General features: G+C 35.8%; 1 protein-coding gene across 1 annotated transcript; it reads right to left on the reverse strand.

The window, feature by feature from the left end:
• Positions 1-89: 89 nt before the first annotated feature.
• On the reverse strand, positions 90-9803 carry LOC129283193 (catalase-like). Its single transcript, XM_054919029.2, has 7 exons — positions 9023-9803; positions 7846-7926; positions 6153-6305; positions 5272-5410; positions 4331-4569; positions 3652-3720; positions 90-2427 (listed from the first exon to the last, which is right to left on the reverse strand). Exons 1-7 carry the CDS (start codon positions 9389-9391, stop codon positions 2398-2400), a joined length of 1080 nt encoding a protein of 359 aa, XP_054775004.2. The 5' UTR covers positions 9392-9803; the 3' UTR covers positions 90-2397.
• Positions 9804-23329: the final 13526 nt, after the last annotated feature.

The following is a 23329-nucleotide window of genomic DNA, read 5'->3' on the forward strand; positions in this document are numbered from 1 at the left end:
TTTGCTTCTAACAAGACTGAATGTCTACCAAAGGTGATACGAAAACAGAAAATGGAGAAAGCAAATAAGAACACTGACAAGAACAAAACTGCATTCCATATTTTATTGGAAATTATTAGTCTCGGATGAAGAATTTTATACAGTCAGAAAGGACATGGAACTACTCCTTGGAAAACACATTCCTCATTGAGACCCATTCACACCTGATCGGACATCGCGCAGCAAAACCAACATAATTTTCTAATGACGTGCGCATTTTATATTGATCAATATGCCCACTGAATATATGAAGGCAGATGTTTCGAAGTTTGCCGTTAGGTTTCCATGGAATATAACAAAGTATAGCTCTCATGTAGTGGTTTACTGCTCCTTATCCAAACAATCCCACAATAATGATGAGGTATGCTAACGTGACCATCTGCCGTGCATGTATTGAATGTGATAACCAAACATGATTAAATTGAGAATACACATTGAATTATTTTCTCAAAGAGATTGAGTTTATGGAACGAAGGGGGTTGTATTACAAAAGTTTTTTAGGATCATTTGCAAGATTGATTAAAAAAAACTCACCCACAAGAGATAATAAACCATCTTTATTTCTTTATGCTAATACATTTTTATATATTTTAGAATATATATCTTCTTCAGGAGGGTATTTTCAGCTATGAAGTGATTATTTTGTTCTTGACAATCAAAATTTGGGTTGATACATCTATTCACAAACGCTTTACATGAAATTTCATGTACCATTTTCCTGTAAATGGTGTCTCCATACCAAAAAGTGTACCATGTTCAGACATACAATGTCATTACAATTTATATGTACCATACAAGAATAACATGAATCATATACAGTAATATCAAATTTCTACACAAGTGATCTTTTATAAAGACTGATGATATGATCATTCAATAACAGAACATGAAGGTATTTGAAAGTGAAAAAATGCATTTGGAATACACCAGCAGTAAAAGAAACAGACAACATTCCATTTGAGTTGAGGAACCAACTTCTAATTTAAAATCACTGAGCCATGTTATTTCATTATCTGAATTGCAAACACTTGATCTTGAAATTGGTGAGGCATGAAAATAAATCATTATGTGTCTTCATGTTATTTAAAAAACAACATAAAATGTATTTTGAATTTTTAGCACAATGAGCAATGAAAACTGATAAAAAATTTCACCAGGCAAACAATAAGGAATAATAACCACTTCCACATACTACATGTACTGTATATGGCCAAAAATATAATTATGGAATATTTGACTATAAGTATGATGGTTATGGAAGATCAGTGCATTTTTTTTTTACATAAACATGTATCAAATCATATTTGATTGCATATATACAAAAGGACACATGATTTTGAAAACCATCAATATTTGTGATTTTAGAAAATACAACTGATATCAAACACACATGATAACATTGTCAAAACATCAAAATCAGTCATGTGTAACAACAAATTGAATGTCAAGGAATTCTGTGGTATAATGTATACAGGCAGTCCACTTAAAAAAAAGGACTCGCAAAACTTGGGGGCTTGAAAATGAATGAGTATATTGCGATTATATGAATCTTTGAATGATACTTTTGTTGCTCTCTCGACAAATGGGACACATGTTCAAATTCTTCCCTCATACATGCAATCAAGGGAATGATGTTTCCTTCTTTTACATGAAAGTACTTTTAATATTTTAGTGTTTGAGGTAAATTACAAAATTTGCCTGAAATAGAATATCGAATTGCTACATTCCATAAAAAACAAAGTTACATTTCTTTTATTAAAAGATATCACAGAATATCTACTCAAATGTGTTTCTACTCTTAAAGAATACTGCTACATTAGAAATAAAATAATCTTTAGTCCCAATTTAACCTCAAATTACGTTTGAGAACAATTCCGTAGCTTTTAAATAGGCTTGTGTCATTTGACTTTTTAAAAATTGAAATATTACAGACTACACTCGCCCTTAACATAACTATCTTAATAAGAACATAGATTTCAGTGAACAAATATCAATATACAAATTAAGCTTTAACTGACAAAATACACCTATCTGTGTCATAGTCATAGCCACCATCACCTATCATCAAGTATTTGTAATGAATATTGCTATACATCCTCCCAAAAATTTCCTGATAAAATTCATAGTTTTAGACTTTATATACAATATATTTCTTTCCGTCACCAAATCAACAATAACAAATTCTAATTTTTGTAGATGATTTGATTACCGTAAATACATAGTGATACACGGATGGCAACATGTATTAGATGCACTAAATGCACTGAATATGCTATTTACGAAGGCCACATCGGTTAGAAGATGCAATGATATTCTTTTTCATCTTTCGCTGTTAGAATCGTCCGGGACGTCTCGGCCTTAGAGGTTAGCTTGGGCGGTGGCCTGGGTCTGAAGAAGCACATACAAAAATGAGATAAATTAATGTCAAAGTAAACAGACATATTCCTTAAGATAAGGTATACTCCTACCCAATAACAATACTAATCACATCTACAATATATCAGTTAACTTATTTTGCACATGTGGATCTCCAACACAAAATGCATGCTAAATCTCAGTAGTATTGCTAAAAAAATTCCACAAAATAATCAGTCCATCTTTCTCCATTTTCATTTGAATTCATGAACAACCCAAGCTATGATAATTTGAGGGCATATCAAGTTTTCATATGAACTAGAAAACTGAGAAAAAGCATTTCAGGAAATTCTAACGTACATGTATAAGAGGGGAGAATTACACACTTTACAGTTTACACTTTACACAGTTTCACAGAATGCTTCCATCGCTGGTACTACATGTAAATAGGATTGACTCCCTGCGTTGGCACAATCAAGACATTTTGTTTTGTAACCGTTAACATTGATTATAACATTTTGTAACAAGAAACACTAGGGTCCGAATTCACAAAGGTGGTCTTTAAAACCATCAGTTGAACCCATGGTTTATGCAGATTTTCTGTATAAATTAGGCTTACTTACCGGGCTTATTAAAAAATGTCCAATGCTGATGCGCGCTTTTGTCACAGTGCGCCATGGTTGCCCTGGTTATCTTCGCTATTTTATTCATGAGTCCACTGTTTAGAATTAATGAGTCCACTCTTCAAACAGTGGACTCATTAATAAAATAGCGTGCGTAACGATGAAAACAGGCGTCAATTTGGTGCACTGTGACAAACGCGCGCATCAGCATTGTACATTTTGTTAAATATACATGGCAAGTAAGCCTAATTTATACAGGAAATCTGCATAAACCAATGGCTCGCCGTTTAGCATCCATTGTCTATATCGGTTCTATTAGATATTGTGTTGCTGTAGCGTTTTAGTCATTCATGCAATGTTACTCCGATGAAAGCATGTCGATAAGCTTCAGTACGTCCGTTTTTAAGGCTATTTTACGATTTTGCGGTACCAAACACTTATTTATTTAAAACAACCTTTCTGAATTTGGGGCCTAGAGGATAACATACCTTGTATTCTATACTACACTGTACTACACATTACTACATGTGGATGGAATTGACTTCCAAGGTAGGCACAATCAAAATTGATATACTAGTAAAACATTTTATCAAAAAAGTGTTATTTTTCTTCAATCACAACCCTGCATACATACCTTGTATTCTGCAATCTTGGCATCCAGACGCCTGCCCCACTCCGGGTCACACTTGCCCCATTGTTCAACCTGTCAATCAAAAACACAAGAAACATTTACTAAGTTCTTTGTCTAAAGTACAATAGCATTGATGTATGTCATGGGTATGTAACTGGGATTTGATAATAATAATAACATTTGTAGGGCGCTTTATACTGGTGTTTCAAAGCGCACAGGTTGGCAGATTATAATAATATAGAGTCAATCCATTAAAAAAGAAAAAAGAAAAAGGAAAACAAGTTAAAGAAATCAAGAAAAAAGAAAACATAGATATGAACCAATAAGATATACAGGTATATCAGTAAGTGTACAATCTCTTATGGACCACAAACATAGAGGAGAAATTTGGTTTTGAATATGTGGCACATCTTGCATATTCTAAGTCTAAAAAGCTCTTCAACTCGGACCATGTACTGTATTAATCTTATTCATGTCACAAAAATTTGCGCCCTCTATTACATGAAATCGAGGATCAGCCCCCGCATGAGTGTAGGAAAATAACTCAAGGGGGCAGCATTTTTAGGAATCCTATTGTTATACAAATACAAGTAGAGCAAAGAAAAGCTGGAAGATCTGATTTGAACATGATTCATTTGACTGAAATATGGCCGCTTTCAGAAGATCAAGTGCGGCTACTTACGGCTCTCTTCTGCAGGTATTCGGCAGCGTCTTTGATGTGTGAAGCCATGTTGTCTACGGTAGCCTCGCGGTCTGCTTCCGTCAGGACGTCGCGCCAGAAGTTACCGGGCTGGGAGTAGTTGTCGTCATCCCCTGTCTCGTAGCGTTGGGCTACCCCGCTGACTTCAAAGGGACATTGTTGGTAATCTTTGCTGTCGACGGGTCCAGAGAAGCTGTTGGGGAAGTAGTTTGGTGCTCCTCCTGGAAAGTAACGGTACAAATGTTAGGTAAGTCAGATTGCTTGAAGGGTGGACCTCAAAACCTTGAGAGAGATGAGGCATTTCACTGATTGGGCTGCTACTACTGCCATTAAAAAAGACATCTTTATCATATTCATGATATATGATCATCATTACCATCATAATCAACATCATCATCATCATGATCACCCTCAAATACCCTTATGATCATCGTCGTCATCATGATCGTCACCACCATCATCATTCCTTTGATCATTAACATCATCATCATCTTTTTCATCATTATCCTCATCTTCATCATTACAATAATCAACATCTCCATCCCTCTTATAATCATCCTCCACCTCCTCCTCATCAAACAGACTTTGTTGGAAGTCTTTGCTGTCGACTGGTCCAGAGAAGCTTTTTGCGAAGTAGTCTGTATATCCTTTCAATACACCAACTGATAGCATCATTATCATCATCATCATCTTCGTCATCATCATAATCATCGTCATCACCATCATCATCGTCACCATCACCATCATCATCTTCATCATCATCATCACCATCATCATGATCATCACCATCATCATCACCATCATCATCATCTTCATCATCATCATCAACATCACCATCATCATCACCACCACCACCATCATCATCCAAATCATCATCTTTATCCTCACCATACCTCACATGATCTTCCACAGTGTGAACTCACCCTGATTATCTGTGACACACTGTGGCCCATCCCTCTGGTAGCTACGGGTCCTGGCAGCGAAGGGGCAGTTGACTGGGATCTGAAGATAGTTGGTGCCCAGACGATGACGATGTGTGTCTGAATAGGAGAACAGACGTCCCTATAGAAAGAAGAATGGAGGAAGAGATCATTAAATCTTGATGAAAATACTAACTACACCATCAACAACAGATACTTATATAGCAGCATCTAGAAATATTAAATTCCAGGGTGAAACAGTCATTAATATATCCTACATAATAAAATCCTGTATGATGTTTGAAGGAGAGCGAAGTTGGCTCAGTCAGTAAAGCATCTGCCTGTCGAACCAAAGATCGTGGATTCGACTCCACCCCGGGCAGATGGCTTAAGCCTACGTTGTGTGTAAACATCTCTCCCCTGCTCCATAAATGCAGGCTATCCCCCGGATAGGAAGTTAAATGGAGGCCCTGTGTAGAGGAGAGCCACCACCTTTGCACGTTAAGAACCCACTGCACTATTCATATAAGAGAAGGGGGAGACTCCGGTGTAGTGGTCCATACCTGCACTCCCCAAGTGATTCAGTTCGCTTTTCGCCTCCGATAGGCGCAGCTAGGTGACGCCAAACAAATAATGATGAAAAATAATAAAGGTTTGCATGGTGGTGGTTTACGGTACACCATGATCAATTTTGAGACATTATGTATCATTGTAAAGCTTAGGATGTGCTTATTCAAACTCAATAAAAATCTAAAAATATATTTTGGGCAATTATTGTTCGTATTGGGTGGCTGGTCACATACTATATGTCGGTGGGTCTTTTTCATTAACAGTGGCTAGTTCAAGATTTGGAGGGGGAGGGGGCTAATAGCCCTTTCACTGACCTGAAGCATCTTATCTGGGGAGGGTTCGACTCCAGGGATCATGTGGGCTGGTGAGAACGCAATCTGCTCCACCTCGGCAAAGTAGTTCTTGGGGTTGAGGTTGAGCACCATCTTACCGACAGGGAGCAGTGGGTACTCCTTCTGGGACCATACCTATTCATAACAAAAGCAATATCAGTAATGAAAATCTCGCCAATGGCGTTCAAATCTCGCCAATGGCGTTCAGCAAGGACTCCTTCTGGTACCATACCTATTCATTAAAAGAATTCTAAATGTAGTAATAACAGCATTGATGGGGTCTGAAAGGGATTACTTCTGGGGCCATACCTATTCATAACAAAAGCAAATAAAAGTGATATTATCTGAACACGGTGTTTAGGTCATCTCACAGATGGCGTTTAGCAAGGACTCCTTCTAGTACCATAACTATTCACAACAACAAAGGTAATAATTGTAATAACAGCATTTATTGGTGGCCAGAATGGATTCCTTCTGGGACCATACTTATTCACAATAAATGTAAATGTTGCACATGTAATAATAGCAATAAATATGTCTGACCCTCATGTTAAAGGAGAATGAAACTCTTGGAGCAAGTTAGCTTTTGTGAAAGCAGAAAAATCAAAGAATAAGATCAACAAAAGTTTGAGTAAAATAGGACTATCAATAGAAGAGTTATGAGCATTTGAATGTCGAGATCACTAATGCTATGGAGATCCTCCCATTGGCAATGCGACCAAGATCTATGATGTCACAGATGAACAACTCTCCCCTTTTGGACACTGAAAATATACCCCAAAACATCTCTTTTTGCTCATTCTAATCATATGACAAACGATTCATCAATGATATAATGTTGTGAAACCTCTATACTTGTCCTCTCATAAAGAGAACACCTCACCTTGTGATAGACTCTATAAAAGTGAGAATATAAGTGAAATAAGTACTTAAGTAATGAGGGAGTTGTACGTGTGTGACATCACAGATCTTGGTCGCATTGCCAATGGGAGGATCTACATGGCATTAGTGATCTCAATATTCAAATGCTCATAACTTTCTTATTATTCATTCAATCTTCCTCAAACTTTCAACAATATGTTTCTTTGATTTTTCTCTTTGATATGGATTCAGCTGGTTTCAAGGGTTTCATTCTCCTTTAAGGTCATCTTGTCGATGTGAGTCAGAAAGATTTTGTTCAAGGACCATACCTTTTCATAACAAAAGTAAATATTGTAACAACAATGATGAAAATACATTGTATCTGACCTTCATGAAGGTCCAGGTCATTTCCTAAAGTTAGACCAATGTCACAATAAGACCAAGTACCTGTTACATAAAATGAATCATGGATCAAAAGGGTTTAACTCAATTCTGTCAGGTTATAATTGGTTCAAATGATAAATCCTCTGGACAATTACACTAAGAGCCAGTAACATGAAATGAAACATGGACCAAAATAGGCCATCTGGGGTCCATTTCAAAATAAAGACAATAATAGTAACTAGGGTAGTATGACAACTACCATGGACACTTTGACCATGATTGGCTACTGAGCCCTCTTACCATAGTAGTTGCCACAATGGTAAAGTTACAACCACAGTTGTAAGTGCTACTATGAAACTGGCCCCTGGTAGTTAATGTAGATCAAGTACCTCCAGACTAAATATATGCATTTTAATAATAAGATGATTACCTTTGTAAGGTCGAATGGATTATCTCGGTGCTTGTCTGCTTGTTCTTGGGTCATGACTTGGATGTGAAGGGACCAGGATGGCTGGAAGGGAAAATGGATCAGAGAGAACAGCGATAAATACTAAACTTATACAAAATGACATAATTCGAAATTTGCCTTGTCTCTCAAAACACTAAATAGGATGTCTACTGTATAAAGTCAAAGTTTAGCAAAGAGATATTTTAATATTTACTACTAGTAATAACATAATAGTGGCAGATCCAGGGGGGGGGGGGGGCACGAGCTGGCTCATGCCCCCCCCCCCCCCCCTCTTGTGAAGCAAAATTGTAATTTGTAATGTAAAAGTGGCATTATAATTTTTTTCGGGGACGAAATATCATTACTTTTTGGTTTAAAACTTTTCTTTTTTTGGGCTTGTCAAACTTTTCCTCAGAAAAATTTGCCCCCCCCCCCCTTTTGGAAAATCCTGGATCCGCCCCTGCAATAAAAATAATACTTATTACTTATAATATGGTGCTTTTCCCAATATTTAAAAACAAAAAATTTGGATAAGCTCATGCTTAGTTGAACTACACACAGAAACAAGTACATGGGACCAAAATAAATCTTGGCTTGATAACATGACAGTGGAAGTACAATGGTAACTGAGCTTATCTCTGCATTGAACATTTTGCTACTTTATTATTTCTAAATGATCATAAGAAGAATATTGAAATTTAAATTTACTTTTAAGATATTCAAATAATTACTTAAAATTCACCTCTTTACATTATTAGTATCTTTTTTGTTAATCAATTCATTATCTGCAATAGTTAGTCAGCCCACACTTTTGACCATTAGTATAAAAAATTGTGGGTGTGTCTTGGTCTAGTGGTTCTAACTCTTGTCTTTCAAACAGAGGGTCGTGGGTTCGAACCCCAGCCATGGCATGTTTTCCTTCAAGAAATTTATCCACACTGTGTGAGGGAATGGGTACACAGCAGGATTAATTCCTTGCATGCAATGAGCGCTGGTGATGGTAGCTTGAGCTAAAGCCGGGGTAATTATAGCAAGCATTTTGTATCCTCCGGCAAAAAAGCGCTACATGAATCCAGCAATCATTATTATTATTAAAATGGCCCACAAATGTTATTATCATTGTAGTTTTTCTAAATTCCAAACCAAAGTAGAAACTTACAAAGTTGTTGGTGGCAATGGCATTGTACAAATCACGGATGGCGTAGTCGGGGTCGCCTGCCGAGAGCTCTCCAGCACGATGGCGGTTCAGATTCTTGATACCTTGATCGCACTTGAAGTGGAACTTGCAGAAGACGTGCTCGCCTTGTTTGTTGCGGAGTTTGAAGGTGTGGCTTCCGTAGCCGTTCATGTGACGGTATCCGTCCGGCGTGCCACGGTCAGAGAAGAGGAAGGAGACTTGGTGAGTGGATTCCGGTCGAAGGGTGATGAAGTCCCAGAACATATCGGGATCCTGAAAGATATCAATTTGAAAGGATTTTATTTTGTCATCTTTTAAAAATAATTTAATAATTTTTAAAAAATTGCTCATTCATAAAATATAAAAAGGTTCTTTTTTTTTCATTTGTTCTTCTTTACATTCATTCATTTGCCCAATCATTATTCCATCTGTTCACTTAGCATTAAGGCCATTATTTCATCTATCATAATATCCAGCCATCCATTCCTTCCTTTCTTCATTCATCCATCAATACATCCATCTGTTCACATCCATCTGTTCATTCACTCAATGCTTTCATTTCATTATCCATTTATCCATCATTCCATTTAAATATAGATCTGTTAAGTAACTTCATTCAAGCGATTGTGAATAAAAGTAAAGTACATGTACATGTACATCATTGTATATGAAATAAAGAAATTACATTGACCCCCCCTCCTGCCATTTACATGTATGGTAGGGGGTCCTAAAGCTACGCACCACTCATCACGCATACAGTTTTTATGGCAAATGCGCACTCTGTGTGTGGAACTGTGACTGCAGTGACGAACGATTCCTATTCAATTTTTTCTACAGAGGCTGCAGTAAATCTCTAAATGCAGAGAAAACCAACAACTGTTTGGAATTTTGGAGTTATATTCGCTTTAATTTCATTTTATCCTATAATAATTTTAATATATTTTAGAAATTGAGGCACAGGAAATACTATTTTTTTGCATGATAAATCGAGTGCGTAGCTTTAGAACCCCTTCTACATTGGGCGGCGAAATCAAGAGGTGTTTGGAAAACACGGCGGTATTTTTGCATTAGTGAGTTTTGCGATATTTTCTTCTTTGTTAACGATCTTTAGAATGTTTGCCACAAATTAGTGAAAGATAATTTGTTGAAATATTAAAATTGGGATAGTGTTTGAAAACAAAGTGCGTAGCTTTAGGGCCCCCCATCATACATAACGAAAAGCAAATAAAATGTATGTTGCAAAATCATTGTTATGTATTCAAAATGGCAATACAAGTGGGGGATGAGAACACGTAAGTGTATTACACAAGCTGCACTTTACACATGTATATCACATGAGTCAATATTTGAGTTGAAAGAGAAAAGATGACAATGCTACCACAATCACATGATGTAATGTATCATGTAAACATTCAGTCTTTGCCTGGGATTTAAAGGTACATTACATACACAGCTTGAATAGAACAAACACATCCCAAGATATCATTTCACATTGCTTTAATGTGTATAATATTTCACAGAAACAAGTGAAAAGGGCTTCTGAAATGTAAAATGAAATACATATAGGAAAAATTATTTCAAAACATGAATTTTGCAGAAACAGTAGAGAAACAGATATCAGAAAAAAAAGAATTCAAAATGAAAATTGAAAAAAAAATCCAGCGAGCAGATCAGAACATGAAATGACCCTAATACAAACACAACCATATACATGTACATGTAGGCCTGGAGATTGTTGTAGTCTTACATGGATTCGTGTAAATGTAAAATGTAAAACCTACATGTAATTCATATCTAAAAAAAAAAAAACTTGAAATTTAGTATATCAACTGTCCTACCATTCCCTTTTTAATTCTCATTACAAAACTTCCTAAAGGAAATATTTACACAAAGTCACGGTTGGACTTTGCTCTGTTACAAAATAAACCTTGGGCCTTTTCACACGTGAATCTTGAATCATCATTGTAATGATGATTGCAATTTGTCTTTAGAATCATCGGACCTTTCGAACGCTCACTCGAAAACTGTGATTCGAGTAAAACTTAACTGGAATTCACCTCCGGAGTAGAATTTGAATTCGTGATTATGATTGGCGTGATTCTAATCATGTTCTGGTTTGGTTTCACACATGCTAAAATTTGTCATTAGCCTTATTTTTCACTGGAATCATCATTCAAATTACAAAAAAAAATTACTGTGTGAAAGGGTGGCTTGACTCTTTGGCACTGGGACTGGATTGAAATATCTCCCTATAGTATTATACCTCGTCCTTTGTTATATTTCAGACTACTTTTTTTTCAGGCTGTTTTCATAATATTGGGTTCAAAGAAAGATGGCAACTTGGAATTTGTCTATTGTTCCAGGCCTTGTTGCATAAGAATTCCTATTATCACAATAAAGCCATGCAATGGTGCATGTTATTACCTATATATGTAACAATTCAAAACACTTGATCAAAACAAGGAGATATGATATCTCCTTGATCAAAATCAAGAATTTTGGTTAGCATGTACTAGACTTCATGCATTGACTTCATCAAAACCACTTTATTAAAGGATAAAGCAATTTATTACCTTGCGTGTGTTGGTGATTGTTAGCTGGCGCATTTCTAACAACTCTGTTTGTGTGTTATCCTATATCCTCTTGAGGGAGGGCGCTATGAGATTATGACATCACATGTATATACATGTAAGTCTAAACTCTGATGTAACGTGGCCCAGGTTTTTATTTAGGATGACATGATGTACACTTTTTTTAAAGTAGCAATCCTAGCCATCTTGCATAAATGAGTTCAGTAAAAGTTGTAAAGATTGCATGACTTAAGTTTGATTTTATTTTTACCATATATTAACCCAGATCATTCAATTTTATTTCAAACCTGTGCAATATCAATCTACAAACATCCAATTTCAAAATACAAGCATTCTTGTATAATAATATTCAATTTTAATAACTTTCTAGTAATATCATACTTCCTAGATTGCATTGTTATTCCCAGTGAATACACTTTTATTTCTCATTAATAATTGTTCCAAAAAGTACTACTTTCAATTGTGCATGCATGTAACTATTTCATTTACTATTTATTTCTCGAATCAAATGTTTAATTGTAATCAAATGTTTAATTGTATTATTTATTTTATCTTGTACATACATTGTAACCATTGCAATTCAGTCTTTGGACTGCGAGAATGGATATTTTCAATCAAGTTGTCTTGCAGTATTGATCTGGGAATTTTGCAATTTAAAAAAAATAATTTAATACCTGAATTTTTTTTGCTCATTCATAAAATATAAAAAGGTTCATATTTTATTCAATTGTTGGACGACATGATGTACACATATTTTTTTAAATAGCCATCCTAGCCATCTTGCATAAATGAGTTCAATAAAAGTCGTCTCGCAGTATTGAACTGGGAATAATAAGAATCGGAAATAATCAATTTTGTCTTGCATTTCAATTCTTAATCTTCATTTAAGTTTATACTTCATATTATTAAAGTCTATACATGTACTTTATCCCATCAAATTGATTCTTATCTATTGACAGGTTTTCAAATCAATTTATAGTAATAACATGGGCTTTGCTTGAATTCTTTCTCCGCTCTGTGCAAAATGAAACTTTTATTTAGAACTGTTACGTGAGATACAGGAAAGGAAACTACAAGCTGTAGATAATGAATATAATTTTTACAAGTCATTTCCCTTATTAAAAGTGATCTAAACATCAATCATGTTTCATTACTTTAGTACTTGTTATCAATACAATATAATAATAACCTAGTCTTATATAGCGCTTTTCATGAAATCCATATCAAAGTGCAAATAGTTGATTGGTTCAGAAATGCAGTATATTGGTTCAGAATATGCAGTAGATTGGTTCAGAAATTGAATTTTTCATTCTTTCCATCATAACAAAACAAAGATACTGTAGCACATGTCAATATAAATAATTCAAGAGTATATATGCTGAGAGGGTAGCAGAAAAATATAATATTAACTTTATTGACGACTGATCCAAATTTGTTTTGAAGCCAGTTTACCAACTCTGCATCAAACATAGTGCTGTAAAATTGGTAACAAAGTGATCGAGGAGGTATATTTTCCTAGCATTGCCTTGCAATTTGCTCCTGATTTTTAATACTGAGCTACACAAAAAAAAGCAGTTTCTTATATAGAACTGTACATACAGATCTTAATTGGGAGAGCTTTTCTCTTATTACCAAAACACTAATAAAAATTCTGGTAGGCAAAATTATTCCCTACAATCAGCTAAAAAAAAATCCAAAAGAAAATGGACAGAGGCCTTGAAAAATAAAAACAAAACAGCTCACATGACTTTGTCAATGTAAAAACAACCTATTGATCATGAGAATAATCTTTAACTTGACCTACAATGAATCAATCTTTTAATAGCTACCTGAACCTGTAAAGTGACCTGAATTACTTCTTTTGAACTTGACAATTGATAAGCCTATCTGTGAAGGCTGCAATCATAAAAAAGGAGGATAGAGGAACAATAAATTTACGCTAGATCTGGATTTTGTACAAAATTGTTTATATCGCTGTCAAACCCACACAAGAGTAGGTTAGGTCAAATTATTGTTTTTTTACTCTTAACTTGTGTTGTAGAAAAGGTGAAAAAGTATTATCAGTGGATTGTGAAATTCTTTATTACTTGCTGCAAAACAATCTCAATCATTTCAATAAAGCCAGGGTTACAACAAAACCAAATTCTCTCGAATAAATTCATCGAATAAATTCAGACCGCTTCTAGCCGAATTCTGATCATGGTTTCGAAATAATATTCCTGAATTTTCTCGCATTCTTGGAGGGTGAACAGAATACTCCCAAAACCACCCGAATACATGTATTTGAATGGATTCGCAGCTGATTCGGTTCCGGTGTAACCATAGCTTTAGCTGGACAATTCCTAAAAAATAAATCTCCACAAGTTATCTAAATCCCTCTCTAAGCACCTTCAAAATCTCATTTAAAATCTGTCTTTACAGACATGCTTTTTAGTAAATATAATTTTCACCCCTTCGCATGTTTCTTTTTCCTTTCTTTCCTGCCCAATACCAATACACTCAAGATGGATAATGGCACATTACAAATGTTCATATCATCACCATTATTATTCTTATTGGGGAATAAGAATATTATTCTACACGGTATAAATTGCAAATAATTCCTGACATAATGTGTACGTCACAGCATAAAACTTAAAATGAATGACAGGCATTTTTGTGAATCTGTGCATGAATTGAACAAACATTTCGTCTATTGTGGCACCGTGCTATTCATCACGGACCTTCAGGTCAAAGTTTTATCAAAATCAAATAGACCTATATCATTGCCCCTAGACAATCGATATGGAACAAGGTCACTTCAGCCTATGTACAAATTGAATGTCACGTACATGATGTGCAAATTGTACAGTGTACACGATCTTCATTCATAAAAATAAATGCAAGTTCAAGGTTTAATAGTCATTTTGAATCATTAAGTACCAGGCAGTCTAATCTCTCCAATTGTCTAATACCATAATTCATGTAATATCACTGCTTGGCTTAACACCATTCTGCCGAATTTCAAGATTCTGGGTATCCGCACTACACTACAACTACAAGGACGTTGCGGAGTTTGAGCTGAAGAACTCAAACTCTGCAACATCCTCTAAGGGCAACCTAAAATTGCATTTGTTCACCAGCAGGTACTAGGTTTGAAGACAGACATTTTTCCTCATTTGTAATTTACCCTTTCTTTTACTTCTCTTAGTTCTCTTTACTTTTATGTTTTGCTCTCTTTTAAGAGCCTTGAGCATTTTATCAAAATGTAAGACGCTATATAAATCATATGTATTATTATCATTATCATTTGATCCCACTCGGTCTACCATGAATTTAATCTAATTCTTCGCTGCTCCGAGCACACATGTAACTTGTACAATACAGCTAAGGGGAATAGTCATTTCTTCTCTTATTCTGGTCTAATTTCTACTTTGTCAAAACAAGTAGCTCGACCCAAACTTGTCTGACAGCCACATCTTTCAGGGGCCGCGGAACGGTTTTCAAAGTGGGGGGGCTGAGCCAAAAGTGGGGGGGGCTGACCATGCATAAAATCACAATCATATGGTCATTTTTACGTTTTTGTACACGGTTTTGGAAAAAAGTGGGGGGCTGAAGCCCCCCTCGCCCCCCCCCCCCCCGCTTCCGCGGCCCCTGTCTTTTAAATACAGTGGTGCTGGAAAGTTAGTGAATCCCATCAGAAAATGCAATTCTTCATGCCGAGTGTTGAACGTAGACAACATTGAGGTCAATCAGGTGAGCCCAGAGAAATAAACTATATTGAACGTAATATTTTATCACCTGACTTCACAATTAAATAACTAAAAGATGGCAGAATTTGGATACTTTTAAATATGTTCTTTTTCTGGCAGGGTTAACTAACTTTTTAGTACCACTGTATCGTGCCAAAGTTGGTTTATTTCTAGTGTTTCTTCTGTATGTAATAAAGCCCACCCCCCCCCCCGAGATCAGACCCAAAATACCCTTACAAAACACTCATGACTGGATGTGACACTAAAAATAATGACCTTTGCCAATGTTTAACTAAATTATCAGATTAAATACAATCACAAGACGTTCACGGTTCTGCTCTAGCACATCACATAAGATTTGATCTTCGTTCTGTACTGTAGCAAGACGCAGAATTACAAAATGGACTCATTTAAGAAAATACAATAAAGATATTAAATGCAATATCTTAAAGGCGAAGTTCACCCAACCAAGAAGTTGACTGAATAAATAGAAAAAAATCCTCAAAGATGCAGATCTCTGAAAATTTAAAATGGGGTGTTGAAATAAAGAGTCTATGGCCTTCTAAAATTTTGCCAAGTCATTTGTATACACAACATACAGAGAGTATGCAAATGAGAAAGAAATAATTCAACTTACTAATAAAATTTAGGCCTATATAAAAATATATCTATATTTTCCTCCAACTAACATGTTTGGCTGCTCGCATGCAAAATAACTGATCTTGGATCAACTAAATTCTGCAGCATACCAGTATGCGGCAAGTATGCAGCAAATATTATTTCTGCCGCGTTAGTCTGTGGCAGGTTCACAAGTGTGCAGCAGACCTGCTGCACACTTTTCATTTTCCTAAGGGTCAATCAAGAGTTTTTTTTTCACTATAATAGCTATGAAAATTCATGTATCAAAATAATGAGTGTGCTCCTTTATTTGCATGAAATCTGTGTTCCACAACTGTAAAAATTTCATAGCTATCTTTAACATTTGAATTCCCATTTTGCTGAAAACTACCAGTCCAACATGTTTACTCATTTGCGTTTTCTCTATTCATTTATATCAATTTTCAATATTTTTGCATTTCCTCTATTAATTCATACTAACTTATTATTGGACTTTTGTTGGAGCAAACTTGGAATTTTAAGCTTTACCTTAACCATAATACCCTGTATGTCAATGCTCCTTCTTCCTTCAAAAAATATTCCTATATTCAGTGGTCATTACCCTATAATGTATTTGCTTTATCTCGAATCTATGGTAATTACATATGTACAAGTGTGACTTGGCATTTTCTAATCACCATTCCTTAAATAGGCATGATTGTACAAGTTTGAACGAGTTAAAGAAGAAGTCGTAAGTCTTGAATTTACATTTAGATGATCAAAAGTTGTTGGCTCAATAAATGGCAATAACCTCGAGTTCAAATTTACAGGTAGCTTTTAGAGCTCTGTCTGATCACTGTCAGGGTTATTTTTCATCATCCCATACGGTATTGTTTGTTTGGGAGAGGGCAAACTCCAGAATATCAGAGCTGGAGTGTTTCACACCACCCCGATTGAGAAAACAACAGGTTTCTGAATTTCTTGTGAAAGTATCTCTGAAAGAAAATTCCCTAAAATCAAATAAGTATTTTTCAAAATTATGACAATGTTCGTGGTGATTTCTCTTTTTAATAAGGCCTGGTAATTTTTGCAGTGTGATAGCAAATTACAAGAACTGTTGACGTGAGTCATTAATAAGCCAGTTCGTAGTTCCATTCTGCGCATGATCAGAGAAAGGTCATTTGTACTAAAGTGGCATGGTGGTTTAAAATTTAATGAGATAAGCACCAACTTTGGTGTCTTGATTATTCATATATTCTTTTCAATTGTGTTTTTCATTTGCATCTACAAAGAACAAAAATGCGTCCACGACTGGTATTTCACTGCAGTTTGCCAAGTACATTGTACAACATGCTATAATATGCATTCAAAGTAGAAATGCAACAAATACCTTCATGGAGTCTTAATGGTGTGCTATTCTAGTCACCTGGTATAATTTAATTTCTTCATCCTGCTATGTAAGGCATGCATATGTTATATCCTGCTTTGAAATCTGCCTATCATAATGAAATAAATGAAAGGTCATTTGACCAAAATTGTCCCTGATGTAACTACGAACTGGTCTATTGATAGGTGAGAATAGGGGAGGGGAAATGGGAGTGGCAGTGCCGACCAAGGAGAGACAAAAACATTTTTTATGGATAAAAGAGAAGGGAAAGAAGAGAACGACGAAGAGAGTGATTAAAGGTAAATTCCAGTTGTGGTAACGATCTCAAAATGACTTTTTACAGAATCTAATATAATGACCACCCAAGTGTCTGTTTGTATGAATAAAAAATATGTGCCAAAGGATTCTGGAAGAAATTGTGTAATTGCCGAGAAATAAGCAAAATAAGCGCGGATTCGGTCACTTCCTTCGGGTCTTTATCCCAGCAATAATAATACACTGTCCCACGTGTGCCTATCTGTGTTGGCGATCTTCAGTGTGATCGTATTTCAGCTTAGATTTTATGATTTCACAAAGTTCAATTTATGTAACTGTACTAGATCTAGATCCACGATGATATAATCATACTTAACCTTGGTTTTACAGACTTTCTCACGAAATTAGTGTTTTACTGCAACTACTTTCATTTAGCTTAAAGGAGCGGTATGGAGAGAGATAGAAGTGACAGAGCAGAGCGAGTGAGCGCGATGGAGAAAGACATGAAACGGGGAGGGGCACAAAGCAGATTGTGGCCAAGGGGGGGGGGGGTAAAGTACAAAAGTGAAGAAAGAATTTGGCAAGCAGGGTGTACAAAATGGGACTGAGAAACATTGGGAGAGATATAAGAAAAGGAGATGTCTGATACCCCTTTCATAAACCCATCCTCCAATTAGCCGCCTAAGAGTAATGCGGATAATTCAATAAAAATTGTGTTCACAAACTCCGAAAATAATCTGCACTATTTTTATGAGTGCCCGTCCTGAAAAAGGCGGATAATCGTCATGACAACTGCACACGCCCCCTCCAATGCGGTTGTGTCAGTGTGTTGGAAAAGGGTGACCTTGTGACCGCACCATGGCAATTATCCACATTATTTGAAAATGCGTTCATAAAGTCAAAATCTGGTCCCGATGCCGCTATTATGCGGATTATTGCAGCATCAAAATAATGCGGATAACTCTGGTCCTCCTCCGATTTTACGACCAAATTATGCTGCTATTAGCCGCATAATTGGGTTTATGAAAGGGGTATGAGAGAGAGAGAGAGAGAGAGAAAGATAGAGCCAGACAGGTTGAGGGTGGGGTGGGGGCGGACAAGAAAAATTTGGCCATTGATGATAGGTTGGGGGTGGGGGCAAATGTAAAATGGAAGAAAGAATTTTCAAAAGAGGGCATAGTAGGTATCAGTTTACAAACAAAAATGGTACCCCTCGTTTTATGTAAAATATATAAAGGACGACTATACATAAAGATTCACTAAATAAAAAATATTTAGGGGTAAAAAAAAAACTTGGCTTCAAGTCAACAGTTGTGAACTTTGATCATCAAATACTGGTACAATATATTTCAAAACCTCTGAGGAAGTCTTTTATAGGCTTATCTTGCACGTAGGCCTGTTCGAAGGTACAGGCATGCAGACAGGTACCAGACGCTGTCCTTGTAAATCATTTTAAGAGGGATTCTGTAAAAATTGTTTTATGAACATAACTCAGCAAATTATCACGACACACGAGGGAAGGTAGTTTGGGATTGTATGATGTTTCAAGTCACACGTGAACCTGAACTAGATTAGATTGTACATGTCAGCCTAAGCCTTATTTATTTCATTATACAGATCGGAACCATTTCTTCTCCAGTATTAAGTTCTGACATAAAAGTTTACAAATAGTGTGAAAAAAAGATAAAATCTGGGCTGAACACAGAGTCCTGGCACTACCACCTAAATTGTCATGCATCTGAAATTTTTACCAGAATATTTACCTAATAAAAGCACTTGGGTGCTCATTTTGTTGGATGCTATTTGAATTAAACTTAAAGAGAAATTCCAGTAGTTGCAGTAAACACTGATTTCATGAGAAAGTCTGTAAAACAAGGCTTAATTGTCAGTATATCATCGAGGATCTAGATCTGGTACAGTTACATAAACTGAACTTCGTGAAATCTTGAAATCTACGCCGAAAAATGTTCAGACTGAAGATCCCCAACACAGATAAGCGCACGTGGGACAGTGTATACTTATTGCTTTGAATGTCATTCCCGACGCTCTACCCGAATCCTGTGCTTATTTGCTGATTTCTCAGCAATTACACAATTTCTTCCAGAATCCTTTGGCACATACGTTTTATTTATACAAACAGACACTTTGGTGGTCATTTCATTGGATTCTGTACGAACTCATTTTGATATCGTTACCAAAACTAGCATTTACCTTTAATGAACGTTTCCACAACTGGAATTTGTGTACATAAAGCCCGGCTCACACACTGTGCGATTTGTTACGATCCAAATTTAAAAGAAATTGTGATAACATTTTGATATGGACATTCCAACAAATGAAATCTTACGGATCAGAGTTCAGAATAGTGGTAGGACTACTGAAATTGAAATTCAGTCCAGTTAGAGCCTCCCTGAATGAAAAAAACAAATTCAGTTCCAAATCGCAATGACGTCATCATCGGCTGCGACTTGAAGCCGATTTGGACTTTACTCCAACCACAGGGCTTGCCGCAAAGTAAAAGTATGATTTCAGTATTCATAACATCATGCCAAACTCTATATAAAATAATTTTACTTCTTGGAAGTTGGAACTTTATATTTAATGCAAAATGCGATTTCTTGAAAAATCGCGTCGCATCGGATCGCTTAGTGTGAGCCGGGCTTGAGTTCGGCCAAAAGTACAAGATGGAGTGAAAAAAAAAAGAAAAACTCGACATGAACAAAACAGGCACATTAACTACCAACATTGTTCAATACCCTTGAATATTTTTTTTTTTTTTAATTGGGGGGGGGAGTAAGAAAACAAAATAAAAAATTATACTTTTTATGAAATCTTCTAAAATAGTGTGTTACACTGTATTTCCAAATCCTCTAAGAATGTCATCACTTTTACATGCCCCTATGGTAGGGACTTAAAGCTTGTAAATAGATTAATTCCAGTCAAATAAGAGTGAAAGAGAGTGGAAGAGAAAGAAAGAGCGGAAGAAATACAGAGAGATGACAGATTAAGTGAGTACTACTTCCATGAATTTGACAGGAGTTAATCTGTTTCCATGGATACAAGTCAAGATTGCTTGTAAAAATCCAATGACACACATTTCAAACCCTATGCAGAGGCCCGGATTGTATTATTGTTTATGTATCATCGAGACAGTCTTTTTCTTCAAAAAAATTTGTGAAAAATTCATCTTACAAGCTTTAAGTCACATGTTCTCTAGGGTGAATGGCCTCAAAAAGTTTAATTGGCAGCATTATCATATTGTATTCATTTTTATTCATTTTTATTTCCAGAAATGAAGTCAAGAAATTCTCAATGGATATTGGAATTAAGCAATCTTTCAGCCCAACTTCATCATTGAAGTTAGAGATGAAGTTATAGATGATGATGATGGTGGTGGTGGTGGTGGTGGTGGTGGTGATGATGATGATGATGATGATGATGATGATGATGATGATGACAATGATGACGACAATGATGATGACGATGATGATGAAGATGGTGATGACAATTATGACAATGATGATGATGGTGAAGATGATGAAGATGATGATGAAGATGATGATGACAATGATGATGACGGTGAAGATGATGGTGATGATGGTGATGAGGACGACGATGACGATGATGACAATGATGGTGATGATGATGCTATCAGTTGGTGTATTGAAAGGAAATACATATATTTTGGTTTCAATAAGTAATGAAGATACTCTAATCTTGAGTTTGCAAACAGCCCCAAAAGAAAATTCTTCCGTCAATATTTGAATCTCTAAAGTTTTACCTTCATGATTATATATGCTTTCCTAGCAACAATTCTTTAATACATACAAGAATGGGACGTTACTGGCACAAGATTGCATAATCTTTCTGGGTGCAAACAGAAATCATATTTACATTTACAAACACAATTAAACATTTCATTTTTGTCCATAAAATAACAAACAGTAATAAATGAATTGAATTACAATGTTCACAATTGGTTACCCAATAATTTGTGAAATTTAGTAGTCTACCATTTACAACTAATCTACCACAGTAGTACAGTAATAAATCTCTACAATATGTACAGGTAAATACAAAAATGATTTGTATTAGAAGTGTTTTGTAATACTTGTTTCAACAAGGTTTCGAGCATTGTACAGCGACCAAAGGTTAGTGGGCGTATTTCTGTGTGCCCACTGGTCTGAAAATATGCTAGTCTGGCAGTTAGGACACATCAATAAATATTGATTTGTTTTCTCCTGAAGTATGATTCATAAACTTACCACAGTTCATGTTCAATAATACAATAAAAATATGTGTGATTGTTGGGGGATGCTATAGACAGTTTGCATGGTATGCAATAGCATATTGGCAGATAAGAACTTTTACATGTATGTTTAAGCCCTTACGCTGGAATGAAGATATTCTAAAAAGACTGGATTGAGGCTACAGGGTCAACCTGATTATCTTGACCCGCAAATAAAACACATATCAAATAGAAGCTCAAGAGGCGATATTGAAAATGCTGACAAGAAAGTAATTATTTGAAGAGTTTCAATATTGCAGTTGTTTTAACTGCCGATTCGGCCCTTGAAACTGGTACTCATACAGTTTCTTTTAATGAAAATAAAAGTACATGGAATTTTTGTTTCTTGTTTGATATTTCATTTTCCTAATCCTAACCAATGCAAATTATTACATTTTTTATTTAGGGACACCTGCCCCTTCTATATATTTTAAGAATTCCCCATAAAACAAACACAAAAAATACAAAATTTGGAAGCTGAAAAGCAGAACTAGATGAAACATGGTTGAATGTCAAATGGACAATTGATTATTTTTTAAAAGTACATGTTTAAAGGGGAATCCAGCTTTGGCCATAAAATGTTGTGTTGGGAAGGAGAAAAATAAACCAAACAGAATAGTGAAAGTTTGAAAGAAATCGGACAAGCAATAAGAAAGTTATAGCTGCTTTAAAATTGAGATCCCTAGTAGTATGTAGATTTCAAATTGGCAACTGGGTATTAAAGTAAATTATGACAAGGGGCAAGGACAACTTTTCCATAGGCCATGTACTTTATTATCAGAGATTTGTGGTTTTCTCCTAAGTACCCATTCCCTGGGGCAGTAATCTAAATATAACCCAGGTAGTATATTGTTTTATGTCCTCATGAAAGAAAAATATAATTTTAAATAAAACTTTTGGGAAAAATTACATTTTAGCCATAATATGTATTGGAGCACATGGAAGAGTAGTCCCAGGGACTCGATTTTAAGGCGCGCGAGAGCGATCGCGCGCTACATGCACGCCTTAATCCATTTTAGGTAGCGCGATTAATAGCGCGCCTCGCGATCGCTGAGCTGCGCAGAAATGCCTAAAGTCCCCCTCGAAATCACCCAAAATCATTGCCGAGTGATAACAACTCAACGGCCATGTTCGAGCTCCGCTTACCATTTAAAAATCATCCAATATCCACACTCAAATTTCATGAATAAGCCTTGAAAATAGCGAGGAGCGCAGTTTCAAATTCCGAAGTTGCATCTTTTTTTCTGTACCACGTATTTCCATACACATGGTACCAGGTATGGAAAAAAAAATCAACGCAACGGTCGGGAAACAGTTGCATGTATAGGGTCCATTATGACTACCACACACCAAGTGCAATTTCTAATGCACATGTTTTCCCCTACAGATATCACAATTCAGAGTCTAGTAACCTAGCATTGGTGAGTTGTCATTCGACTT

Source organism: Lytechinus pictus, chromosome 19 (assembly GCF_037042905.1).
Source record: "Lytechinus pictus isolate F3 Inbred chromosome 19, Lp3.0, whole genome shotgun sequence".
Lineage (NCBI taxonomy): Eukaryota > Metazoa > Echinodermata > Echinoidea > Temnopleuroida > Toxopneustidae > Lytechinus > Lytechinus pictus.